Consider the following 26,304-nt stretch of genomic DNA (forward strand, 5'->3'; position numbering starts at 1 on the left):
CCGGAAGAAGATCGAAGGATCCAAGCAGCTACAAAAGCCTATGGTGCTCTATATAAGCGTCTCTGGTCACGCCATGACATCCGGCTCTCAACGAAGATCAAAGTGTATAATGTTGCTGTCCTCCCATGTCTGCTGTACTCTGTTGAATCTATGACCCTCTACCGGAAACAAAACCGAAAGCTCACCATAATCCAGACTCCACACCTCCGACAACTGCTGCGTATTAAGGACGTTCGCGCCAATTGTTTCTGCGCATCCTTACTGCGCACGCAAATGCACTCGCCACGTCATACACGAGCGCGCGCGCTAAGAGAAATGATAGGGCAAAAGGCCATTGCTATAGCTTTGCCTGGATTTAACGGTCTTGGATGTTTGGTGACCCCTATTTTTCTTTCCAGAAATGGATTTTATTTACAATTATCTCCACGTTGTCCAAAAATGAACAAAAAATCAAAGTGGGAAGTTAAAAAAAAATTCAAGATTTCTGCTCACGGGACATCAAATCCTGCCATCTTGCGGCTGCAAGGCGCGTGAAACTGTGGTCGCTAAATGCGAACTTGATCTTTAAGGAACCTCACCAGTTGACTAAATTCACTTAATAAGTCCACTTAAACAATATTTGGCAGAGAAGATTTCACTTCAAAGATTTAATTGCTATATATTTGGGTTTACAGACACTGGCCTTATTCGCTAACGAAGCCCGATTTTGTCACATTTTGGGTGTTTTTCCGGGCATGTTCTCTCCAAAACGAAGTCGGTGACCCCCCATTTTTTTTTTACATTTCTGACATAACTAACTCATCATCTTACAGTGGTAAAAGTTTCAGAAAAAGATCAATGTTGAAAATTTTTCGCGCGAACGTCCTTAAGTGGCAGGATAAAGTGCCAGACGTAGAAGTCCTGAATCAAGTTGGTACCGATAGCGTGGAAGCCCTTATAACAGCCTTTCAGTTACGAGCAGCTCGCAATAAGTGTTTTCAAATCTCTGAATAACCCTTATCCTGAGAGTTTAAAGAACCTTTTCAAACCAACCTCCAGGATTCATTCCTATAACGTACGAGGTGCCTCAAACAGTGTTTTTGTAGTTACATAGGCCCCGTACTGAAGCTGTTAAGCAAGCTTTTAGCTATAGGGGGCAGGCATGTGGAATGGCCTAGAAAATGAGCTAAATGAGGAGACAAATCTCAACTCTTTCAAGTCTGCCCTGGCTTTGAACCGGGGATTGCCTTGAGGTAGTTGTGATATAACCTATTTTAGTTATATAATATACATTCTGCGTTGATTTTGTTTTTGTGTAATTAATGATAGGATAGTTTTCTTAATATATAGATAAGTTTTTTTAGTATTAGTGTACTTGGCTTTAAAATTTGTTATTTAAACAGCTAACTGGGAGAGCATTTTTAGTGAAGTGATACCGTAAATAAAGCTTGATACTACTACTACTACTACTACTACTACTACTACTGCTGCTACTACTACTACTACTACTACTACTACTACTACTACTACTACTACTACTACTACTACTACTACTACTACTACTACTACTACTATTACTACTACTACTACTACTACTACTACTACTGCTGCTACTACTACTACTACTCGATGGGCTGGACACGTGAGGAGGATGCCAGATGAACATATACCCAAACTGCCGCTCTGCTCTATGGAGAGCTGCAACAGGAAAAAAGGAAACCTGGGGAACAAAAGCTGAGATTCAAGGATATATTAAAACGCCACCTGAAGATGAGTGGAGTGGACGTTGCCCACTGTGACGAACAGAGCCAGAGTGGAAGATAGCAGATGAAGTGACTACGAAAAGGCACACAAAGAAGACACTGTTCCGGATCATGATAACTTTCCTTGTGACAGCTGTGGACGCCGCTGCCGCTCAATTGCGGCCCTAATGGCCCACAAACGAACCTGCCGAACAAACGAAATGTAACTAACTACTCACATCTACAAGTCATCATCGATATATCGATGGACTACCGCACCGGATGGATAAGTCTATGGATACAGAAACCGATAAGATGATACGAAACATTAAGAAGATGTGTTGAGATGAGTGAGACAGAGCTTGAGGGAAGGTAAAGGTTTCTTCAACCCTTTTGTAAGGGGTTGATAAGGTCGAGTGTATATCAGCAACCTATGTAAAATAAGGAACACAAATTTAAAGTAGGTAGAAACGGATTCCCCACCCACCCCCACCCCAACCTGAGAATGGATTTTACCGGCAACATATGCACTTATCAAAACTCTCCATAATCATTATTTGCCGAAGAGTGTCTTGCGAACGCGGGATTAGTATTGCATAGATTTGACCTTTCATTGGTTACCTTTTCAAATCTTGCTCCAGTTGCTGTTTGGATATTTCAAGTTTATCCTTTGTCTCTTGATTCATTTCCTCAAAAACCTTCCTAGTGCGTAAAATAAACCAAGAATGATAAGTAGGGATATACGATTCCCACTTGTTACCAGTTTGAAACGTTACCCTTGTCCTTACTTTTCGTTTGAAAGTATTGATCGGCAGGATTGGTCATTAGCCCATTCACAAGCAGAAGTGCTAAGATAAGTACATTCAAATCTTAGCAATTTAGTGAAATTGCATTCATTTTAATTTAAAACAACGTTGAGTGCTCAGCTATCAGGGACCGGTTTCTCGAAACTTGTAAAGCCGAGCTAACGGTTCCGAGGTATCCACATCTGTAGGTTTCCGCCTATGGTATTTAACGGTAACCATACTTCGTGCAACCTGGGCCGGACGTATTCCTCAGCTAACAGCTACTTTGGTGTGAAATATAAAGTCGGTATTAAATACATTCGCATGGTTTTGAACATGCATTTTAAATATGGTTTTCAGTTGTCATAATGCAGTTGAACTGACCCGAAATTACGCTAAATCTCGACAGTACCGAATTTACAGTACGATGTGTTATCCAGCAAAGACCCAGGCAAAACTGAATGCTTACAAGGTGGACTTGAGCTCCTCATGTGTCAGACCAAATTCAAACTTGTTGTTAACTTCATCTAAGAGAAAGAAAATGAAGCAGTTATTCCCTTGTTCATCCTTCAGTATGGGGTTTCTCTCCTCCCAGATATAACTTCACGGCCACACCCGTTTTCGCAACAAAGAGGGGATTAACGTGACGTCGCGGAAGTCATATTGGTGTTCCCAAACAAAGACACGACCTCAAACTGATCCTTTGGAACTTAGGGTGGATCAAACCAGTTCCAACAAATCCAGACACTGCCCTAATACAAGGACTAACTCTATAACCCCTTTTTCATGTAACGGTAATGTTATTGCTACGGAGCGAGCAAAGCGAGCGAGCAGCAACATAATCTGGATCTAAAGTAAACTATATAACCTGCGACGAATTCTCGAATTCACCACTTTTTAACGGAACGAATAAGTTTAACCAGAATGCATTGCATTTAACCAGAATGCGCTGCGCTATGAACAACGTAAAAACCTAGTTTACCAGTTATAAATGCTGCCGAGGGGAAGGGAGATGTTCAAGTATACTTGCGGTAATTTAATTATAATGGTTAGTGCGTGGAATTGAGGGGAGATTGTCAAAGGTCTTGAGCAAGGACAAAACAAACAAGACCCTCATCTAGACCCCACGCGAGAAAAAAAGAAAACAGTTCGAGGATGCCAGCATAGTTTTAATAAGCGCCAAGTGCCCATGATTCACGTGACCGATTGAAATTATACACTTTGCCCTTGAGTAGAATCTGAATCATAAGTAGATACATTGTAGATGGATAGATAGATTTAACAAACTGATGTCAGTTTTCCAACTTTTCTTTTTAAACACGAGAAGAACGCGAGACAAAAATGCGAGAAACTTCAATATGACGCGAGCAATATCGCGTTAATTTTCTTGATGAGTACCATGGCAGATCAGTTTTAAGTTACAATTTCGTTTCTTTCTGCATACAATTTAGACATATCAGGGATCTTTCGATTCCCGCGGTCTGGTGCAAAGGGAGATTGTAGTGTCTTGCTTTCTCACTTTACATCGTGCACGAATTTCACTGAGACCAGTGGCTTATCAGTCAGAGTTTTGTATTTTCTTTCCGTTTACATTTTCTCTTGAAAGGGGGTAGTCCGGGTCAAATTTCGGCACATTGACGATACTTTCATTCCCTCAACAAACTAAAATAACGCCCACTGACTTCAATACATCGTTACTGTGGTTATCAACGATAAATGTGGTCACTTCAACGAAATGTACTGCAGCATTATTATCTATAATTATACATTGGTGTCACCAGCTCGATTTTGATTAGCTATAAGCACGCAGCTAATTTGCTTGCTCTGTTTCTCTTACGTCATACCTACAGACAATAGATTTTATATATGTAGAATTGACGTCTTACCTACAGAAAATAGTTTTATGCATGCAGAAGTGACGTCACCTAACACACAAACCAGCAGAGAAGAGGAAAGAAGACTCAGCCAGCCGGAGAAACATTCTTTGATTTGCCGCTCATCCAAAGAAATGGATGAGTCAGTCCTCTTGCCAAATAAAACAATTATTGGATTCGGTTTTCGCATGATAGCGATAATTACCAATGCCTCAGTTTGTGTTATTTGCGTCAGCCTTCGGCTGCGGCAGATAACACAAACTTTGGCCTTGATATATACCGCTATCACGCGAAAACCGAATCCAATAATTGTCAATTATATACACTAGCTGTACCATATAAAACACCAATTTTTGTTCAGTGAAATTCACTCATTATTGTAACATAGTATGACAGATCACGAAAGCAACGGGAAAGCCATCTAAAACCGCCTAGCCTGCATAGCTGGCGGTATTGTTGGCAAGGAGAATGGGGTGGGGCGCTGTCTCCCCATTCTCCGCGCGGCATTTGCCTCTCGCGCCAACAATACCGCCAGCTACACAGGCTAAAAACCGTCTATTATTTTGCCTTCAAAAGAATATCCTAGAGTTGAACCCCATTTTATTGCTGTAAAGTAATCATCAGGCTAAGATAAAACTCTCTGCGAGGTTCAAACCCATTTTCTGACGCAGTTTTAGAATCAATTAAATTTCCCAATTGTGAAGTTAGCTCCGAATCCGATTCAGAGAATTTTAAACTTTGCAAAACTGTTCGACTTAGCCTGCTGATTGCTTTCCAGCGATAACAATTGGGGTCCTCGAGTTCGTTTCCGATACTGAAATAAGCAGTTAAAGGCGAAATCTATTGTAGGGTGCTTTTAAACCAGGGGTACCCAACCACGAATTTCAACTTAAAGCCTCAGATGGTCGTTTCTCTGAGCTGAGTTCCTTGTAAAGGAAAAAGACGGTTTGAAGACATATTTTTTCAGCTAGGAAAATTTGATCTGCAAGCGATCAAGCATCGTGATCGCCTCAAAAGATTATTCGATCAAGGGAAAATCCCAAGTGGAACCTACAACAAGGCTAGAACAAAAGTTGCGCATATGGTAAACAAAGCCAAGTCGCTGGCAATTGAAAAAAGCTCAGTCCTAGTGGCAAGGAGAAATCAATGCAAAACAAAATGAGGGATTCTCGTGATTCAGCAAACAAATTTAACAAGCATTTTGTCTCCATCGCATCATCTATTGTTGACAATAATCAATCTCTTAATCCCGAGGTATCACACATTACGAACTTTGTGAACGTCAGGAAACCATCTACGACAAACTTTGAAATTCCACTTCTCGATGTGATTTCGTTAGATAAGTTGATTAAATCGCTCCCCACTAATGTTGCTAGGGGTGTCGATGGAATAAGCGCGTCATTACTGAAGCTCATCTCTCCATCTATTTTTGAAAGTATTTTTTTTAATTGTAGCATTTAGTCTTATATCTGTCCTTCTGCTCTTAAACTAGCACGTGTAACGCCTGTTCACAAATCTGGAATAGCTTTTGATCCGAACAATTTTCGTCCGATCTCCCTTCTTCCAATTATTTCTAAGCTACTCGAAAGTCACATATGCATCCAATTAATGCTGTATTTCCGCTCAGATAACCTTATTGTCTCAACGCAATCTGGGTTTCGACCTCATCAGTCAACTGAGTCTATGTTGATTAAAATGACCGACGACTCAGACGTATGGTTGCTCTTCTTCAACACTACTTTGGTTCAGAAGCTATCTATCAACCGCCGCCAATGCGTAAATATCGCAGGTTCTGCATCTGATACCGAAGTATTGCTTTCTGGTGTTCCACAGGGCTCAATTTTAGGCCCTGTCCTCTTCCTTCCTTTTGTCAACGACCTACCCCTTTCCTGGAAGAATAGAAATGGCTTATTTGCTGACGATGCTACTTTTTATGCTATTGCCACATCTCCGACCGATGTTTAGTTACAACTTCAACAGGATCTTTCTAATATGGAGGCATGGACTTAAGATCATGGTATGGTAGCTCACACGGAAAAGACAAAGTATATGGTCATTGGTACTCGACAGAAGTTGTCCCGCTGTGAAGAATGTGCACTGTCATTGTGGCTGGATGGTACTGAGGCAACTTGAACAAACTGAAGAGGAACGTCTCTTGGGCCTGATAATTGACCCCTCCCTTTCTTGGTCATCTCATGTGACCAAACTTAGAAAAAAAACTTTTAAAGCGCGTCAGTTGCTGTTCTCAGGCCCGCATTAAAATATTCTTGCCAGTCAAATATCGTATAATTTCATTTAATGCTAGTATCAAACCTATTCTTGAGTATTGTGTGTCTGTTTGGGGAAATTGTTATGCAAGACTGTTGAACGACATTTTTATAGTTCAAAAACGATGTGCGCGTATTATTCTTAATGCTCCTTCTCAATCTAGAACTTTGCCATGGCTACCCATCAACTATTTATGTATAGAAAGGCGACTATGTTTAAAAAAATTCTTTAGGAACGTGCACCGGATTACTTGATCCAGAAACTCTCATCTTTCAATATAGTAAGCCATTTGATACATGGTCTCGGTTACCTTATCGCCTTCCTCTTCCACATACCAATAGCATGAAACGTATGTTCTTTTATAATGCTATTAAACTCTAGAATGATGCTACCAGCAATAGAGACTTTGTCTGCTTTTCAAGTGCAAAAAAATTCAGAACAAGTTACTTTGATTTAATAAAGTGCAAATTTACGCCTGACATCTTCAATATTGGCAGAGGTAATTAGCTTATTCGGCGACATTTTTAGTCTTCTAGTTTTAGTTTAATAGGGCCATAAGGGAGAGTACAGTTTTTTTCTACTGTAATTATGCACCCTATAAATAAAGTGTTCTGAAAGTGTACTGATCTATTCGGCCTTCGTAGCTGAAACCTAAAGTGTGAGAAAGTTTTAGTGAATAAAATATTTGTATCAGAAATTGATAGCTGAAAGTTACCTACCACGAACTTCCCTGCGAACTGTTTGCTTGCGGAAAATGCTAGAGGACCTTTTAGTGCCAAAAATGGCGAAAATAGCCTTTCCGGGTCACTGTTCTCTCGGTTGCGAATCGTTTAGGCGATGTTTTAGTAGCATGATTGCTTTACACGAACCTCGAAAATTCTAGGGGATCGCGAAGCGAAGGATTCCAAATTTATAGGAAACAGTTCCTCCGAACAGATATTTCGCGAAATCTTCCGTTGGGTTCCCCTGATAACCTCTTGCTTGCTTGTTGCCGTGGTAACATGCTACGTCACAAAATTGAGCCCATTTTACATGGTATCAATCATAACATAGCGGCTTGGTGATTAAGTTTTCTAGAGTCAATCCTTTAATCCAGTTCTTGAAAGTGTTGAAACTTGAAACGGGTTGGGGCCTCACAATACTCTTTTCTTTTGCAAATTATTTCGTTGCTTTTGATTAAAAACATGGCGGTCGATCACCCGAATGAAAACCAAAAGTTGGCCTACAAGAAGAAACGAAATCTTTTTCACAAAAAAATACAATTAAACTGTAATTTTGATGTAAAGGCGTTTCATCGAACTGTGGTTGAAAGATAAACAGGTGTCACAAGCTCTGAATCACTCACTATCCTATCTGTAAAAGTCACTCTCACTGATGACCAATCACAAGTTGACGAAATCTCTGGATTTCGTCGGAGCTTTTAGCATTTTTCAGGAGGCCATGTTGAATCCTACAAAATGAAAACATTTAATACTGCCGCTCTGTGAGAGCACTAACCTTTTGCGCGTTTGTTTTCCATCTCTAACTGGTGAAACGTTGTAGTTAGTTCTTGCAAAACACCGTCCTCCCTTGAAACTGTAAATGGGGAGAACGTTTTTGCTCAGTACGTTTAATTAGTTCGGGTACTTTTTCCTCTGGGGAGAATATATATCCTAATTTCTCCCTGTGAGATATGCACGGTCATCATGTCAGCTGCGTAAATTTCTCTGGCGGCATCGAGCGTGGTTGATCAAGCCAATTCTAAATGCACACACTTGTGGGTATTGAGCAAGATGCTAAGCCTTTCGTTGCTCCCTCTTAATAATTCCCTATGGTTATTTTCAAAGTTTCTTTGTGCCTGTCGTGTTGGAGGACGCCATGAGTTCTGCTTTTGGCATTGCGTTCCAGGTTTTCAGAACTTATTGCGATAACCACAAGCACAAGTGATATACACATCTGTATCTTTAGTCGTGTCAGTTTATTCTAGCAAAAATATAGCTTTGCGTAAAGCACTAGTACTTTTACGCTGGTTGTTTAGCTTCTTCGTTGGCAACAAGTTTATGGATAAGTGGGGAAATAGTCAATGCTTTATGGGCAATGCAGTACAAAACCAACCGTCATTTTTTACACACTCCGCTTGTTTACTCCAATGTTCAATTTCCTGCTGCACATTCTCTTCCGTCTAAAATTAAATAATAATGAAAATCACAGCTATGAAGATAATAGTGTAATATTCCTCCCTAGGTATTGCTATACATGAGATGCAAATAAGGTGTGGCGAAAGACGCTCTGGCCTGGGAAGAGCCCAGAGACGGGCGAAAATGAAGGTACATGATACCACCCGACTTACTAGAGGGAGGGAGGGTGGGAGGACAAAACATGACCACCAGCGTTCACGGCCTCAACTTGAGTGACAGGGTGTGGCACAAAACACTCCGTTATATACTAAATTACTACAATCCCAAGGGAGTTAATTACCAATGAAAATCTGAGTTTGCATAGTAACTATAATGATCACGATAATGAGGTTGACGGTTATTTGATGATGATGAAATAAGACTTGGAAAGATTATTGCAATTATCATAAGCGTCGCCAGGGTTGTACCTAAGGAAATTGCATGAAGGTTGAAAAGTTAAGTAAGCCGGCTGATAGAAGGTGCGGGGAGTCTCCCCTGGGAAATTTTGAATTTGATTTGGTACCCTCTGGTGTAATCTGAGGCCTCTGAGATACAAAAAGCAACAAGACGCTTTTATACAAAATCATTATTTTCGATGACCTTTGGTCGAATAAAGAAACAGAGTCTTCCTCCCACGTGTACTGGTTACGACATCTTGTTCCCCTCTTTAGCAACGCCTCGAATGCGGGGCTCCCAAGCCTCGCGAAAACAAAATTATGGCGAAAGAAAAAACGGTATACAAGGGCTCGAAACAATATTTCATTTGAATCAGTTAACTTCTCTTAGAGCTACCAAAACTTGAGGTAGGCGGAAATCATTTTAGTCGAATCTTTTCAGTTCGACTATATATTCAATATCAATTGATAGCAAGTGATTCACCTCAGAATCGTTCGTTTCCCTTTTCATACCAAACGATCACTGGCCAAAATCCAGATTGCCTCAGACTCAGCCGACGAATTTCGCCAGCAGAGGGCGCTTAACGATAACCCTGAGTCGCAAGCAAGCCTAAAAATTTTCAGGCGTTAAACGAGTTTCGAATCCATGACCACGAGAACACACTAAGCTGCCCTACCAACTGAACTTTCAAGCCAGGTGGAGCCGTCCAATTGCGACTGAGTAAAAGTTACATCCCATGAAAGGTGAATGAAATGATTTTGGAACATATGAAATTTATATATTGAATTGCGCAATGATGGACCACAGGAAGCCCAAGCTCTGTATACGATTTATAAACCTTTGAAAGGCCATTTAACTTTCATTCTGGCCACAGTTGTTCAAAACGCTATCCACTGGATAAATTGGTTTCGCTTTGACTTATCCACTGGATAGTGATTTATCCGGTGGATAGCGCTATCAATCGTTTAACAACGGGGGGCCTGTGAAATAAGCTACTATCTAACAGTCTGTGCAATGATTTATTTCCTCCCGTAACCATGAGTAAGTACACATCTAAGTAAGGGTGTGTACGAAAAACTTGGACAACGTTTACCGTGAAGTATAATTTATTCTACACTCTGGATAGTGACCTATCCACTGGACAGAGTTATGGTCCTGACATCGATGTGAGAACGATACCACCTGGCGACGACTTATCAATTTTCCCACCAAACTTCCTTCCCCTTCAAAACCAGGTTTGTTCCAAGAAAGTTTGCACACATTTCCAAGCTCAAAGGCTTTGGCTAATGGAGAAGGGATTAAAACAACACTAAGTTATATTTTTACTCGTTCTTCACTTAGCCGTCGTCATCATTTAGTAGGTATCTGTATATGCTATGTTTTTTAGCTGTAAATGTAATGTCTCGAAGATATTAGCTCCTGTAGTTATTCGGAAAAAGCTTATGACTGTATGTATGTTACCTTTAGGAGGGCGCATGCGCACACTTTGTAATCTGCGACTCCAGTGCTTACCATATGACAGATAAAATGACTTTTCTCTTGAATATATAAGCTATCTAATTCTTACGCTATATTCACAAGGGCGGTTTGGAGCAGTGAGTAGGCGTCGGATTTGTCACACATGGTTTAGGAGCCGACATATCTCTCCCACAATGCCGTACCGGGAGGCAAGGTCAGTAGCAGAAAGCAGCGAAGGGCCAACTGCGTCCAAAAGTGATCGCACGGGCCGAAATCCCGGGATGACTCGTTTGGTACGACCCTCCAGCGCCGGTGTCCAGAGGAACTGCGTTTTATCTCTAGTTCAAACATTCCGTCAACGCATGCGCAAATGTTCTGGCCCTTCGATACCTAGCGTACCAAAAAAATTAACATGCTGGTTGTTTTTTTTTTGTACCAGCAATTGACATTTCAGTTGATTTTATAGGCATAAACGTAACGTGAGAACCGTGCGTGTCTGGTCTTGTCTGAGACAGATGCGAGAGATGGTTTCATGCAGACTGGGACGCCTAAAATGCTCTGTTTTAAACATGGCGGTTCACGAGTGAAGTTGTCTCTCGGGCCTTTCTGTGGTTGAATTCCAGGATCTACTGACACAATCTGGGCAATTTGCGAAAGCTAAAACCTTCAATCGATGCCTTATTTTGCTGGTAGGACTGGGTGGCCCGACACTTATGAAAAAAACTCTGAAATGAGAATCGGGAGTCTTCCCTTGTCATGCATAGAATGGCAGAAGTACCAAGAATTCTTTTTGGGCTTGAGCGAGGCAACTTAAGAAGCACGAGACTGGCCCTCATCGAATAGCTGAAGCGCGGCCAGAGGAAGTGATTTCTAGCTAGATACTCGGGAGTAGGCCTGGTGTGTGCTTGCTAACGTAGATTTTGCATTTCTGAACAAGTTTTTATCATAGAAAATTTGCGACAAAGTCGTGCGTTCATTTCGCTGTAATTCTCTTGTCAAAGAAACGGTATACTAATGTAAAATAAGAGAATAACGATGTATGTATTTGCAGATTACTTGTTCTGTTACTACGAAAGTCAAGCTCGACATCTCTATGCAATAAGCGCATTCAAAATTTCCTTGTGTTATTTGATAAAAGTATGTGGTTCCTTTTATGTTTCTTCCTTTCTTTTTTTTTTTTTTTAAGTGTTTTTCTGCGTATATGAAAAATACTTTTTCTCTGCCGTACCCTTCTTATGCATGATCTTCGCGGAAATTACATTCTGTTCCTCAATAAACCTGGAACAACAAGTTATGGTCTTAGTTCTCTTTTTTCTTACGTATCAGCTAAGTTGCGGAATGCGCTACCTGATTTTATCCGTACCTATGAGTTTACTGGTTTTAAAAGAGAATCCAGGGCTGCATTTTGTACAGCGGCTTTTCTTTTTAATGAACTGAATATATCTTTAAATGTTATGTATTTAGTAGGTATCTGTATATGCTATGTATTTTAGCTGTAAATGTAATGTCTCGAAGATATTAGCTCCTGTAGTTATTCGGAAAAAGCTTATGACTGTATGTATGTTACCTTTAGAAGGGCGCATGCCCCCACTTTGTAATCTGCGACTCCAGTGCTTACCATATGACAGATAAAATGACTTTTTTCTTCAATATATAAGCTAACTAATTCTTACGCTATATTGACAAGGGCGGTTTGGAGCTGTGAGTAGGCGTGGGATTTGTCACATATGGTGTAGGGGCCGACATATCTCTCCCTCAATGCCGTACCGGGAGGCAAGGTCGGTAGCAGAAAGCAGCGAAGGGCCAACTGCGTCCAAAAGCGATCGCACGGGCCGAAATCCCGGGATGACTCGTTTGGTACGACCCTCCAGCGCCGGTGTCTGGAGGTACTGCGTTTTTTTCTGTTGTTCAAACATTCCGTCAGCGCATGCGCAAATGTTCTGGCCCTTCGATACCTAGCGTACCAAAAAAAATTAACATGCTGGTTGTTGTTTTTTTTTTGTTCCAGCAATTGACATTTCAGTTGATTTTATAGGCATAAACGTAACGTGAGAACCGCGCGTGTCTGGTCTTGTCTGAGACAGAGGCGAGAGATGGTTTCATGCAGACTGGGCTGCCTAAAATGCTCTGTTGTAAACATGGCGGTTCACGAGTGAAGTTGTCTCTCGGGCCTTTCTGTGGTTGAATTCCAGGACCTACTGACACAATCTGGGCAATTTTTGAAAGCTAAAACCTTCAATCGATGCCTTATTTTGCTGGTAGGACTGGGTGGCCCGACACTTATGAAAAAAACTCTGAAATGAGAATCGGGAGTCTTCCCTTGTCATGCATAGAATGGCAGAAGTACCAAGAATTCTTTTTGGGCTTGAGCGAGGCAACTTAAGAAGCACGAGACTGGCCCTCATCGAATAGCTGAAGCGCGGCCAGAGGAAGTGATTTCTAGCTAGATACTCGGGAGTAGGCCTGGTGTGTGCTTGCTAACGTAGATTTTGCATTTCTGAACAAGTTTTTATCATAGAAAATTTGCGACAAAGTCGTGCGTTCATTTCGCTGTAATTCTTGTGTCAAAGAAACGGTATAATAATGTAAAATAAGAGAATAACGATATTTATATTTGCAGATTACCTGATCTCTTACTACGAAAGTCAAGCTCGACATCTCTATGCAATAAGCGCATTCAAAATTTCCTCGTGTTACTTGATAAAAGTATGTGGTTCTTTTCATGTTTCTTTCCTTTTTTCTTTATTTTAAAAAAAGGGTTTTTCTGCGTATATGAAAAATACTTTTTCTCTCCCGTCCCCTTCTTATGCATGATCTTCGCGGAAATTACATTCTGTTCCTCAATAAACCTGGAACAACCAGTTATGGTCTTAGTTCTCTTTTTTCTTACGTATCAGCTAAGTTGCGGCATGCGCTACCTGATTTTATCCGTAACTATGAGTTTACTAGTTTTAAAAGAGAATCCAGGGCTGCATTCGGTACAGCGAGTTTTCTTTTTAATGAATATACCTTTAAATATTATGTAATTTGTATGTATCTGTATATGCTGTGTATTTTAGCTGTATATGTAATGTCACGAAGATATTAGCTCCGGTCATTATTCGGAGAAAGCTTATGACTGTATTTATGTTACCTTTAGAGGGGCGCTTGCGCACACTCTGTAATCTGCTACTCTAGTGCTTACCATATGACAGATAAAATGACTTTCCTCTTCAATATATAAGCTATCTAATTCTTATGCTGTATTGACAAGGGCGGTTTGGAGCTGTGAGTAGGCGTGGGATTTGTCACATATGGTCTAGGGGCCGACATATCTCTCCCTCAATGCCGTACCGGGAGGCAAGGTCGGTAGCAGAAAGCAGCGAAGGGCCAACTGCGTCCAAAAGCGATCGCACGGGCCGAAATCCCGGGATGACTCGTTTGGTACGACGCTCCAGCGCCGGTGTCTGGAGGTACTGCGTTTTTTTCTGTTGTTCAAACATTCCGTCAGCGCATGCGCAAATGTTCTGGCCCTTCGATACCTAGCGTACCAAAAAAAATTAACATGCTGGTTGTTGTTTTTTTTTTGTTCCAGCAATTGACATTTCAGTTGATTTTATAGGCATAAATGTAAACTGAGAGCCGCGCGTGTCTGGTCTTGTCTGAGACAGAGGCGAGAGATGGTTTCATGCAGACTGGGCTGCCTAAAATGCTCTGTTGTAAACATGGCGGTTCACGAGTGAAGTTGTCTCTCGGGCCTTTCTGTGGTTGAATTCCAGGACCTACTGACACAATCTGGGCAATTTGCGAAAGCTAAAACCTTCAAACGAGGCCTTATTTTGCAGGTAGGACTGGGTGGCCCGACACTTATGAAAAAAACTCTGAAATGAGAATCGGGAGTCTTCCCTTGTCATGCATAGAATGGCAGAATTACCAAGAACTCTTTTTGGGCATGAGCGAAGCAACTTAAGAAGCACGAGACTGGCCCTCATCGAATGGCTGAGGCGCGGCCAGAGGAAGTGATTTCTAGCCAGACACTCAGGAGTAGGCCTGGTGTGTGTTTGCTAACGTAGATTTTGCATTTCTGAACAAATTTTATCATAGAAAATTCGCGACAAAGTCGTGCTTTCATTTCGCTGCAATTCTCGTGCCAAAGAAACGGTATAATCATGAAAATAAGAGACCAACGATATTTATATTTGCAGATTACTGTTTTCTCTTACTACGAAAGTCAAGCTCGACATCTCTATGCAATAAGCGCATTCAAAATTTCCTCGTGTTACTTGATAAAAGTATGTGGTTCTTTTCATGTTTCTTTCCTTTTTTCTTTATTTTAAAAAAAGGGTTTTTCTGCGTATATGAAAAATACTTTTTCTCTCCCGTCCCCTTCTTATGCATGATCTTCGCGGAAGTTACATTATATTCCTCAAAAAACATGGAACAACCAGTTATGGTCTTAGTTCTCTTTTTTCTTACGTATCAGCTGAGTTGCGGCATGCGCTACCTGATTTTATCCGTACCTATGAGTTTACTGGTTTTAAAAGAGAATCCTTCCCAAGATTCCTTCCCAAGAATCCTTCCCAAGAACTCTTTTTGGGCATGAGCGAAGCAACTTAAGAAGCACGAGACTGGCCCTCATCGAATGGCTGAGGCGCGGCCAGAGGAAGTGATTTCTAGCCAGATACTCAGGAGTAGGCCTGGTGTGTGTTTGCAATCCGGACTGGGTGGCCCGACATTTATGAAAAAAACTCTGAAATGAGAATCGGGAGTCTTCCCTTGTCATGCATAGAATGGCAGAAGTACCAAGAATTCTTTTTGGGCTTGAGCGAGGCAACTTAAGAAGCACGAGACTGGCCCTCATCGAATGGCTGAGGCGCGGCCAGAGGAAGTGATTTCTAGCCAGATACTCAGGAGTAGGCCTGGTGTGTGTTTGCTAACGTAGATTTTGCATTTCTGAACAAGTTTTTATCATAGAAAATTCGCAACAAAGTTGTGCGTTCATTTCGCTGTAATTCTCTTGTCAAAGAAACGGTATACTAATGTAAAATAAGAGAATTACGATATTTATATTTGCAGATTACCTGTTCTCTTACTACGAAAGTCAAGCTCGACATCTCTATGCAATAAGCGCATTCAAAATTTCCTCGTGTTACTTGATAAAAGTATGTGGTTCTTTTTATGTTTTTATCCTTTTTTTTTTTTTTTTTTTTTTAAAGTGTTTTTTTTATATGAAAAATATGTTTTCTCTCCCGTCCCCTTCTTATGCATGATCTTCGCGGAAATTACATTCCGGTTCTGAATAAACCTTGAACAACCAGTTATGGTCTTAGTTCTCTTTTTTCTTACGTATGAGCTAAGTTGCGGAATGCGCTACCTGATTTTATCCGTACCTATGAGTTTACTGGTTTTAAAAGAGAATCCAGGGCCGCATTTTGTACAGCGGCTTTTCTTTTTAATGAATATCTCCAGGGGCTATTTCGCGCAATTTCATGTCACCCAAAACGCCCAAAAAGTAGATCGAAACTCAGCAATAACCACTTATTTAAAATTGTTGAACAACACAAAAGAAATTCAGCAAAAGAAAAGAAAAGCATGGATGGACACAAATGGACAAGATTGAAACGGATTGCATTTGCATAATCTTGAAAAAAGTCTGCCCGACGTTTTTCAAGTTTATAGTAAATCGCCTGGATAAAGGTCGTGTTTTGCTCAGAATCATCTTGTACGTGATGTAACGATAAATTTATCATTAAAGGAATCCCACATTACCATTTTCGAGTTTAAAACTGGTGATTAACTAAAGATTTCCCCTAAATACCCTAAAATTACGTGACATAGCCGCTTCAAGCTCCCAAATGATTACGATGGTGACGATGTTCAATACAATGAAGATGATAATGACCACAATGATGAAGTCATTGTAACTTACATAATAGTTTTTCGCGTTCCTGAACTTATCAGTAAGCTGAAATAGTTGCTCCTCAAACATCGCCCTGGTGACATTAAGTAAAACAGAGAGATACATCAGAGCAAGGACAATTTTCATTATATAGTTTCGAATCATCACTCACAATTCTGTTTGTTCCTTCTTTATTTCTTCACTGATTTCCTTGCGCAGTTCTTGGATTTTTACACCTTTTTCATCGTTGAGCTCTTTAAGTCTAGGCACAAGACAGTAATTATTTTAGGTGTTGTTTTTTCTTAAGAATTAAAATAAGGCTTCTGGGGATGTCTTTGTTTCCCTTGCTTATTGTCCGTTGTTCTTGATTTAGTAGGGAGTTTAAAAAAACGGTGATGGTTTACGGCTACGACAACGCTACGCCAACGCTACGACAATACGACAACGCTACGCCAACGCTACGACAACGTTTACAATGACTTCAACGCTACGACAACGTTTACGGCTAACACAACAGCAATATGATTTGCTAAAGAGGAAACATACAAGTTCAAGAGATACTGAGACTGCCTTTTGCCGACGGTTTGCCGTTTGCCGTTTCACGGAAATGCGTTCATGCTAGATCTCTCCATTACAAAGCTAAACTTGTTCCTTGCCAGGTGATCTTTACAAATATGTACTTTTCTTCCTGGCCTGTTTCTCAGGTCAAATTTTCCCTGATCCTGTTCTCCCAAACCCTTTTAAATTTCGTAAAGGTAACCCTGTGAAAACATCGCACTATTGAGGCTCTCCCGGGGCAGGGGTAGGGGTAGGGTGCTCCTTGTTTGCTTGTTCCCTTTAAATATTTGCTTGTGTTTCCTTGTTCCCCAAATCACTTTCAAACTTGTTCCGCAAATTTTTGATCCCTAAAATTGTTTTAAATTGTTTTTGTTCCCCTTTTCACTAAAATATTTTGACATTGTTCCACTGTTCCCCAGTTCAAATTCGCCATGTTCAGTTGTTCCCCAAAACCCCTAGGAAGCCCTCACTGTTCTAACCTTTATTTATAAGTTGTTCGTCATTTAGGGAGTGGTGAAAGCATTGTGACCAGGATAGGATTCCCGGCATATGTGGATTGAGTTTCTGGGTTCTCCCTGTCACTCTGTTTCTAGAGGTTTTTCTCCGGCTTTTTCCACTTATTAAAAAATAGGCACGCCTTGCGTACGTGTGGTAGTGCAGTAACACAGCGCTCTATATTTGTCAACTGAGCTGCTTTTTGTCTTCCAGGAGATTCAAGTTATCTTTGCGCAATATGTAGCTCTAATAGTACACGATATTGTTTTGGTACCGTATATCATTATAGTGCCATGGCAGATGTCTTTGGTAAATAGCCCCCTGAGAAGACATGTGATTACTAGTAAAATACTAAACACAGGCAGATTGAAGAAAATAAAAGGGAATCGAGAAACATTGGCTTCGAAGCTGGCATGTTGGTCGTTTTCAAGTTTCGTTACAAATTCTTTTTGACCACAAGTTTAAGCGTGCACTCTGAGCCTCTGACAGCTTTCTAAGACAAAATTGCACTGAAGTTAAGCCCTGTCGGGCAGGGTTGGTATTTGCATGGGTGACCTCAAAATATACGCCTTGCCATCACAAAACATAGGACCAAAAATTCTATTTTAATGCTTAAAATGCAAACTAAGCAAAATGCAGATTTTGTTAGCCTGCTTTATGCAAAACAAATGTTGATGCGAAAGTAAATAACTATTGATACCCAGCTTTTAGGAAAAGCAGAAGGAAGTCTTCAGAAGGAACTGAATAGAGTGTAATGTGAAGTGCAATATTTCTATCCCATATGAACCATGTGAGCGTTAGCCCTACCGATGGAAATAGGCCTACACAAGGACAGAGAAAAACTCTGACCAGGGTGGGATATGAACCCACGACCTTTGCGTTTTGATCTCCGCCGCTCTACCGGCTGAGCTACAAGGTCAGACGGGAACAGGCCGTGGGAACTGAAGATGTTAAAGTCACGGCGAATGAACATGTACAAGTACAAGGAAAGGTTACGTTTATACAAACGTTGGCCGTGGAGCACTTATATAAAGCATTTTGCCATCAGCAACAAAATTTGCGACATGAAAACAACTTTTATTTTGAACCGACAATATAAAAAGTTACCACTGGCGAAAAATATTTTGGGAGATTTTTGCTACGTTCAGATTTTCTATTGTACTTTCCGGGCTGCACAAGTAAATCGCAAAATCGAAAGTGACATCGAATTCAGCGGGCGCCGTGATCAAGTTACCTCGCAAGTTTTCTCGCAAAACAAAGGATACATCTCTGTCAAAATGATGTAAAGACACCGGGTTTTGTTTTTGTTAGTTTGGTGTTCTTTTGTTTCAAGCGTTTTAAAGATTGACAAGAAATGTGCGAATTCAACTCAAAGATCACAATCGCCTAACTCTTGAGGTTGAACATTGTTTCTGCAAAGTCAAAAATTTACTCTCCTAGGCGAGGTTATTTATCACCAGGGTATTCCATCGTTTTGCAAATAGAAACTGCTTTATTATTCCTCAGCATCACAAATTCTTGACGATTTTGGGGCTCATTTTGTTGAAACTCAAGCACGCTTCCAACAGACCAGTTTATGTTCGTGAGTTATGCACGCGCTGCGGGCCTGTTGTTACCACGGACTTACACTCTTGCACTCTTACAATCTTACACTCTTACAACCCGGTGACATAGTGTGTAGTGCACTTACAGTGCACTACCACAAAAACCAACATTTCATTTGATTTGTATACCTTGATCTGCAGTCTCCACGTACTCGCTATGTCACGGCAGTGCAGTTCATTTTGTGTAGTTTTACCAATTGCTCGCTCCTACTAGCTACGTAACTTAGCGTAAAACCAGAAAATACTTTTAAATAACAAGTCACTCAAATCTTTGCTACAAAAAAATCTCTGTTGGACATTCATAATTTAAGTTACAAACAATAGAGACAACCTTTCAAACACTGTTAAGCTGAAGTTTTCAACAACGCAAACTACAATTTTATACTTCTTCAACAATATTATGCACATCTCTGCCTCCTTTCAGTCTATTTGCTGTTTTATTCAACCTTCCGTCGATGTGTTGAGAAGTTATTTTTACATGTCGCTTGATTTCGTATAGCCCGTTCCCAGCCGCAGTACTCAATGTGGCTAAAGTTTATTACACATCCCCTTCAATATAACCTTAAGTTTTGATAATAAGATGATATAATTGCTTCTCACTTGAACTTGAACTGTTGATTTTAATATCATCGGAGCTTTCGAGTTTTTGCTTCATTCACAGGGGCGGATTTATACCGCTTTCCACCGTTTTACGGAATTCGGTCAGAAACACGGGAAAGGGGATTTTGGAGAGTTAAAATCCAAAAAGTTCCCTGGGAGCATGTCCCCCGGACACCCCTATAAACGTTTTCGTTATTTTAGAAACCGGTCGTATTTATCCTAGATCCGCCCCTGATTAATGTACCGCATTCCACAATTTCAGTGATCCTGTGTACTTTCCTACTTACCCACATAAAAGTAGCAATAAATTTACCTGTTTGCTTGTATCTGTGTTTGTAGAACTTTCTGCTTCGCGGCATTGACAGTTTCTAAGAAAACAAGCGAGAGAGCTATGTCCTAACCAGATCCAATGAAACTAGAGGCTCTTACAGTAAGAGCTGCGTACTTTAATTTGCTATCTTTTTTGCGGCGACTGCCAAACGAAAACTTACCCAGCATCTTACAGTTCCTCTCCTTGCTCTGAAAATATTTAACTTGACCTGAAAGAAAAAGAGACTCAAGCTGGAGTTTAATTGTTCAAAACTTTTGACTTAGGATCAAGAAAAGTTACGAAACTTACACGCATCAAGCTTCATCTCTAAAGATTTACAGCGTGCCCTTTCTTCATTGCAATGCTGCTGTAGTCTTTCCTTTTCTGCGAGGCAAACGTTTGTTGTTTTTAAAAATTAGGCTGAGTGTACAATGACCAATACTACTTATTTAGTTGGTGAGGTTCACTAAAGTATTTGGGAAGAAAACGAAACACTGTGTGATTACTGATTGAATCCTGCAAAATAAAAATAAAAAAAAATACAAAACAACCTTTCATGAAACAAATAAACATTTATAATATTTTAGAAAAAATATATAGCAAGGGATTTTGATTCCCTGAACACGGCAGCGTCGACGAAATTGAATTTAATTAATGAGAAGGAAAACTGCTCTGCACGTGCGTTCGTTTTGCCCTAATTACTTATTTTTGTGTACCGTTTTTGTTGTAAATGCTCAAGGGAGAAGCCATGATAGTAATTAAGTTTGCATTTAATGAAAATGGTTTATGCATTTGGCGGTGCGTCTATCGAGTTATAATGCGCTTTTAACTGTCTTTTAAAGTTTGAGGAGTGTAGTAATAGTGTTACTACCTTTCAAATTTCCCTCACACTAAGCATGAATTAATTTTTTTTTTTTATCACAAAAATTTGGTTTTACAGTTAAACGAGAAGAAAGAGATTTGTCAGCTAAACGTTTCGAGCTTTAGCCATTAGTCAGAGTGACGAAGAGCTGGGGCTGACAGGAAACACTACGACAAGACAAAAACAACAACATCGACTACCTTGCTGTAGCTCACGAAGCGAGTTGACGATAACATCAATCCTGAAATTTGGCGAACTTGAACCAGCCACACCACTCATTCTTCAATTCCTTGCACTTGCCCGAAGTAAAAAGCAGTGAAGGTAAAATTGGATAGTAACGAAGAATTAATTTAATTGTTATTCACGGTTATTGAAGGTACCTAGCTTTTCATTGCAAATGTAGCAAATTAGCTAGCGGAAAAAATTTTAACAATTTTGGTCGGCAAAATGGCGCGAAAGTTTCTGCAGTTTGCGTTTTTCCCGCCACGCCACTTTTTGTTCGAGCACGCGATCAAGTCTCCCAGCGGTAGAAATGAGTCTATGGGTAGATACGTTATGTATGGGGACATATATTGTACCGTGCACATAAGACGTACCTTACTTACCTTACTTAGCTTACTTAGACGCTTGGACAGCTTGAAACGCTTAGATTCCTTGGTTTGCTTGAAGACCTTAAATTGCTTCAGATGCTTAGGTCGCTTGAGGTGCTTGGATTGCTTGAGAGGCTTGAGCACCTTGGGTTACTTGGAAGTGCTTAGCTTACTTGAGATGCGTGGGTTGCGTAAGGTGCTTGGGTTGCTTGAGATGCTTGAGGTGCTTAGGTTGCTTGAAGTGCTTGGGTTACTTAAGGTGCTTGAGTTGCTTGAGGTGCTTGGATCACTTGAGGTGCTTGAGGTGCTTCGGTTTCTTGAGGCGCTTGAAGTGCTTGAGGTGCTTAGATTGCTTGAGGAGCTTGGGTTGTTTGAGGTGCTTGGGTTGCTTGAGATGCTTGAGGTGCTTAGGTTACTTGAGGTGCTTGAGGTGCTTGGGTTGCTTGAGGTGCTTTGGTTGCTTGAGGTGCTTGAGGTGCTTGGGTTGCTTGAGATGCTTGAGGTGCTTAGGTTACTTGAGGTGCTTGAGGTGCTTTGGTTGCTTGAGGTGCTTGAGGTGCTTGGGTTGCTTGAGGTGCTTGGGTTGCTTGAGATGCTTGGGTTACTTGAGGTGCTTAAGGTGCTTGGGTTGCTTGAGGTGCTTGAGGTGCTTAGGTTACTTGAGGTGCTTGGGTTGCTTGAGGTGCTTGGGTTTCTTGAGGTGCTTGAGGTGCTTCGATTACTTGAGGTGCTTGAGTTGCTTGAGGTGCTTGGGTTGCTTGAGTTGCTTGAGGTGCTTAGGTTACTTGAGGTGCTTGAGGTGCTTAGGTTGCTTGGGGTGCTTGAGGTGCTTGGGGCGCTTGGGTTGCTTGAGGTGCTTGAGGTGCTTGGGTTGCTTGAGATGCTTGGGTTACTTGGTGCTTGAGATGCTTGGATCGCTTGAGGTGCTTGGGGTGCTTCGATTGCTTGAGATGCTTGGGTTGTTTGCGGTGCTTGGGTTGCTTGCGGTGCTTGGGTTGCTTAAGATACTTGGGGTGCTTGAGGTGCTTGGGTTGCCTGAGGTGCTTGGGTTGCTTGAGGTGCTTGAGGTGCTTGGGTTGCTTGAGGTGCTTGGGTTGCTTGAGGTGCTTCGGTTGCTTGAGGCGCTTGAGGTGCTTGAGGTGCTTGGGCTACTTGAGGTGCTTGAGTTGCTTGAGGTGCTTGGATCGCTTGGGGTGCTTGGGGTGCTTAGGTTGCTTGAGGTGCTTATGTTGCTTGAGGTGCTTAGGTTGCTTGAGGTGCTTAGGTTGCTTGAGATGCTTGAGTTGCTTGAGGTGCTTGAGGTGCTTAGGTTACTTGAGTTGCTTGAGGTGCTTAGGTTGCTTGAGGTGCTTGAGATGCTTGAGTTGCTTGAGGTGCTTGAGGTGCTTAGGTTGCTTGAGGTGCTTGAGTTGCTTGAGGTGCTTGAGGTGCTTGGGTTACTTGAGGTGCTTGAGTTGCTTGAGGTGCTTGGATCGCTTGAGGTGCTTGAAGTGCTTGAGGGGTAGATACGTTATGTATGGGGACATATATTGTACCGTGCACATAAGACGTACCTTACTTACCTTACTTAGCTTACTTAGACGCTTGGACTGCTTGAAGCGCTTGGATTCCTTCGTTTGCTTGAAGAGCTTAAATTGCTTCAGATGCTTAGGTCGCTTGAGGTGCTTGGATTGCTTGAGAGGCTTGAGCACCTTGGGTTACTTGGAAGTGCTTAGCTTACTTGAGATGCGTGGGTTGCGTAAGGTGCTTGGGTTGCTTGAGATGCTTGAGGTGCTTAGGTTGCTTGAAGTGCTTGGGTTACTTAAGGTGCTTGAGTTGCTTGAGGTGCTTGGATCACTTGAGGTGCTTGAGGTGCTTAGGTTACTTGAGGTGCTTGATGTGCTTGAGGCGATTGGGTTGCTTGAGATGCTTGGGTTGTTTGCGGTGCTTGGGTTGCTTGCGGTGCTTGGGTTGCTTAAGATACTTGGGGTGCTTGAGGTGCTTGGGTTGCCTGAGGTGCTTGGGTTGCTTGAGGTGCTTGAGGTGCTTGGGTTACTTGAAGTGCTTGAGGTGCTTCGGGTGCTTGAGGTGCTTAGGTTACTTGAGGTGCTTGAGGTGCTTGGGTTGCTTGAGGTGCTTGGGTTGCTTGAGATGCTTGGGTTGCTTGAGGTGCTTAAGGTGCTTGGGTTGCTTGAGGTGCTTGAGGTGCTTAGGTTACTTGAGGTGCTTCGGGTGCTTGAGGTACTTGGGTTGCTTGAGGTGCTTGAGGTGCTTGGATTGCTTGAGGTGCTTAGGTTGCTTGAGGTGCTTGGGTTGCTTGAGATGCTTGAGGTGCTTATGTTACTTGAGGTGCTTGAGGTGCTTGGTTGCTTGGGGTGCTTGAGGTGCTTGAGGTGCTTAGATTGCTTGAGGTGCTTGAGGTGCTTTGGTTTCTTTAGATGCTTGGGTTGCTTGAGGTGCTTAGATTGCTTGAGGTGCTTTGGTTGCTTGAGATGCTTGAGGTTCTTAAGATGCTTGGGTTGCTTGAGGTGCTTAGGTTACTTGAGGTGCTTAGGGTGCTTGAGGTGCTTGGGTTGCTTGAGGTGCTTGGGGTGCTTGAGGTGCTTGGGTTGCTTGAGGTGCTTAGATTGCTTCAGGTGCTTCGGTTGCTTGAGGCACTTGAGGTGCTTAGGTTGCTTGGGGTGCTTGAGATGCTTCGGTTGCTTGAGGCGCTTGAGGTGCTTGAGGTGCTTAGATTGCTTGAGGAGCTTTGGTTTCTTGAGGTGCTTGGGTTGCTTGGGGTGCTTGAGGTGCTTTGGTTGCTTGAGATGCTTGAGGTGCTTGAGATGCTTGGGTTGCTTGAGGGGCTTGGGTTGCTTGAGATGCTTGGGTTGCTTGAGATGCGTAGGTGCTTGGGTTTTTTGAGGTGCTTGAGGTGCTTAGATTGCTTGAGGAGCTTTGGTTTCTTGAGGTGCTTGGGTTGCTTGGGGTGCTTGAGATGCTTCGGTTGCTTGAGGCGCTTGAGGTGCTTGAGGTGCTTAGATTGCTTGAGATGCTTGAGTTGCTTGAGGTGCTTGGGTTGCTTGAGATGCTTGGGGTGCTTGAGATGCTTGGATCGCTTGAGGTGCTTGGGGTGCTTGAGATGTTTGGGGTGCTTGAGGTGCTTGAAATGCTTGAGGTGCTTGGATCGCTTGAGTTGCTTGAGGTGCTTGGGTTGCTTGAGATGCTTGGGGTGCTTGAGGTGCTTAGATTGGTTGAGGCGCTTGGGTTGCTTTAGGTGCTTCGGGTGCTTGAGGTGCTTGGGTTGCTTGAGGTGCTTGGGTTTTTTGAGATGCTTGAGGTGCTTAGGTTACTTGAGGTGCTTGAGGCGCTTGGGTTGCTTTAGGTGCCTCGGGTGCTTGAGGTGCTTGGGTTGCTTGGGTTGCTCCAGATGCTTGAGGTGCTTAGGTTACTTAGGTTACTTGAGGTGCTTGGGTTGCTTGACTCTCTTGAGGTGCTTGGGTTGTTTGGTTTGCTTGAGGTGCTAGGGTTACTTGAGGTGCTTATGTTGCTTGAGGTGCTTGAGGTACTTAGATTGCTTGAGGTGATTGGGTTGCTTGAGGTGCTCTAAACAGTGGAGTTGAATGTTCATCAAATGAAGAAAAAGTCATGATTCGAATTGCTTTTTTTCTGTAAAATAGCTGTGAAATATATAAAGGCTGAATTGTAAATTGGTTCTTATTAATACAAAAGATATCTACTCTATGATGTGATATGGTATGACTGAATTTCCCTGATGAGAAGACCGATACCTTTATATTTGCTCTTTACAACAAGTTCAAAATCCTACTATGTGTCTCATCTCCCTACTGTAATTTGGAAAAGAAATGTATTACTAGGGTAAAATTAACAACAATGTAAAAATTTATCAAGGAAAACAAGTTTGTGTTTAGTACAGATTTAACTTGAATGAGTCAACAGCTAGGTAGGTAAATGCAGATAAGAGACAAATGTGCTTAAAGATACAGATACACTTTCTACGCTCCGGGTAGTGACATATATACGTTTCAGTTGTCCCGCCCTAAAAAGGGCTTTTCATCTCCAATGTAAAAAAAAAATACACTGAGTAGGTTTACAATTAATAACAACATTTAAATTCCTTTGACTATAACAAATTAGTGAACAGTACTTTTACGCGCGCTCTGATTGGCTTCCGCCGACCGGTTATCTCAGTCGGTAGAGCACGGGATTATCGAGCGCGAAGTCGTGGGTTCGAACCTAGGCCGGACGATCTGCGCATCTCGATATACTCAGATTTCCTATGGGTGGTGCTTATTAATAGAACAATAATTTTGCGCGGTTCAAAACTACAGTATGCAAAGAAAGCAGAACTTAGCAAGTGCTCTTGGTATTCCAAAAGAGAAGTGGGGGTAACCATGCATTTTTCAGAGATAATTAAGCATCCGTTTGGAATAGAGCGCTATACATTTTTTTGTACTTTAAAGCTTTTTACAAATATTTAGTAAATAAACTCCTTCAAGCGGCTGGTATGTCGGCTGATAATGTCTGCGGCTGAGAGATTGTCCTAAAAATGAATATTTGGCCGAGAAGCAAAGCTTCCAGGGCAAATATGAAATTTTGAGGACAATCTCTCAGGCAAGGACATTATCAGCTGACATACCAGCAAGCCAGAGAGGGGTTTATTTATTTTATAACCCTCCCATAAATTTTCATATCACGCGTAAACTGCTCGTAAAAAGCCACTGTTGATGTGATGTTGATGCACGCGATTGACGATAGCAGGTACATTTA

At 41.7% G+C, this 26,304-nt stretch overlaps 1 protein-coding gene and 1 long non-coding RNA gene across 3 annotated transcripts in view; one reads left to right on the forward strand and one right to left on the reverse strand.

Annotated features, from left to right (window-relative positions):
- Positions 1-21,183, forward strand: part of LOC138033109 (uncharacterized) — a 25,035-nt gene extending 3,852 nt beyond the window's left edge. The window contains exons 3-4 of the long non-coding RNA XR_011128570.1: positions 8,872-8,954; positions 21,044-21,183. This is a non-coding gene — a long non-coding RNA (uncharacterized lncRNA). The remainder of the gene's footprint in view (positions 1-8,871; positions 8,955-21,043) is intronic.
- The window catches only part of LOC138033103 (synaptonemal complex central element protein 1-like), a 27,523-nt gene extending 5,582 nt beyond the window's left edge, over positions 1-21,941 (reverse strand). The window contains exons 1-10 of one of the 2 annotated variants that reach the window (XM_068880863.1): positions 21,571-21,941; positions 20,413-20,487; positions 20,285-20,332; positions 20,107-20,161; positions 16,709-16,798; positions 16,567-16,630; positions 8,743-8,809; positions 8,146-8,223; positions 2,976-3,033; positions 2,343-2,423 (exon numbers count right to left, since the gene is read on the reverse strand). In XM_068880863.1, the coding sequence (XP_068736964.1) occupies positions 2,343-2,423; positions 2,976-3,033; positions 8,146-8,223; positions 8,743-8,809; positions 16,567-16,630; positions 16,709-16,798; positions 20,107-20,161; positions 20,285-20,332; positions 20,413-20,428 (557 nt within the window). In that variant the 5' untranslated portion in view covers positions 20,429-20,487; positions 21,571-21,941. Of the gene's footprint in view, positions 1-2,342; positions 2,424-2,975; positions 3,034-8,145; positions 8,224-8,742; positions 8,810-16,566; positions 16,631-16,708; positions 16,799-20,106; positions 20,162-20,284; positions 20,333-20,412; positions 20,488-21,165; positions 21,278-21,570 lie in introns of those variants that run through there. The other variant, XM_068880862.1, reaches the window with a different exon arrangement.
- Positions 21,942-26,304: the final 4,363 nt, after the last annotated feature.

Source organism: Montipora capricornis, chromosome 14 (assembly GCF_036669925.1).
Source record: "Montipora capricornis isolate CH-2021 chromosome 14, ASM3666992v2, whole genome shotgun sequence".
Lineage (NCBI taxonomy): Eukaryota > Metazoa > Cnidaria > Anthozoa > Scleractinia > Acroporidae > Montipora > Montipora capricornis.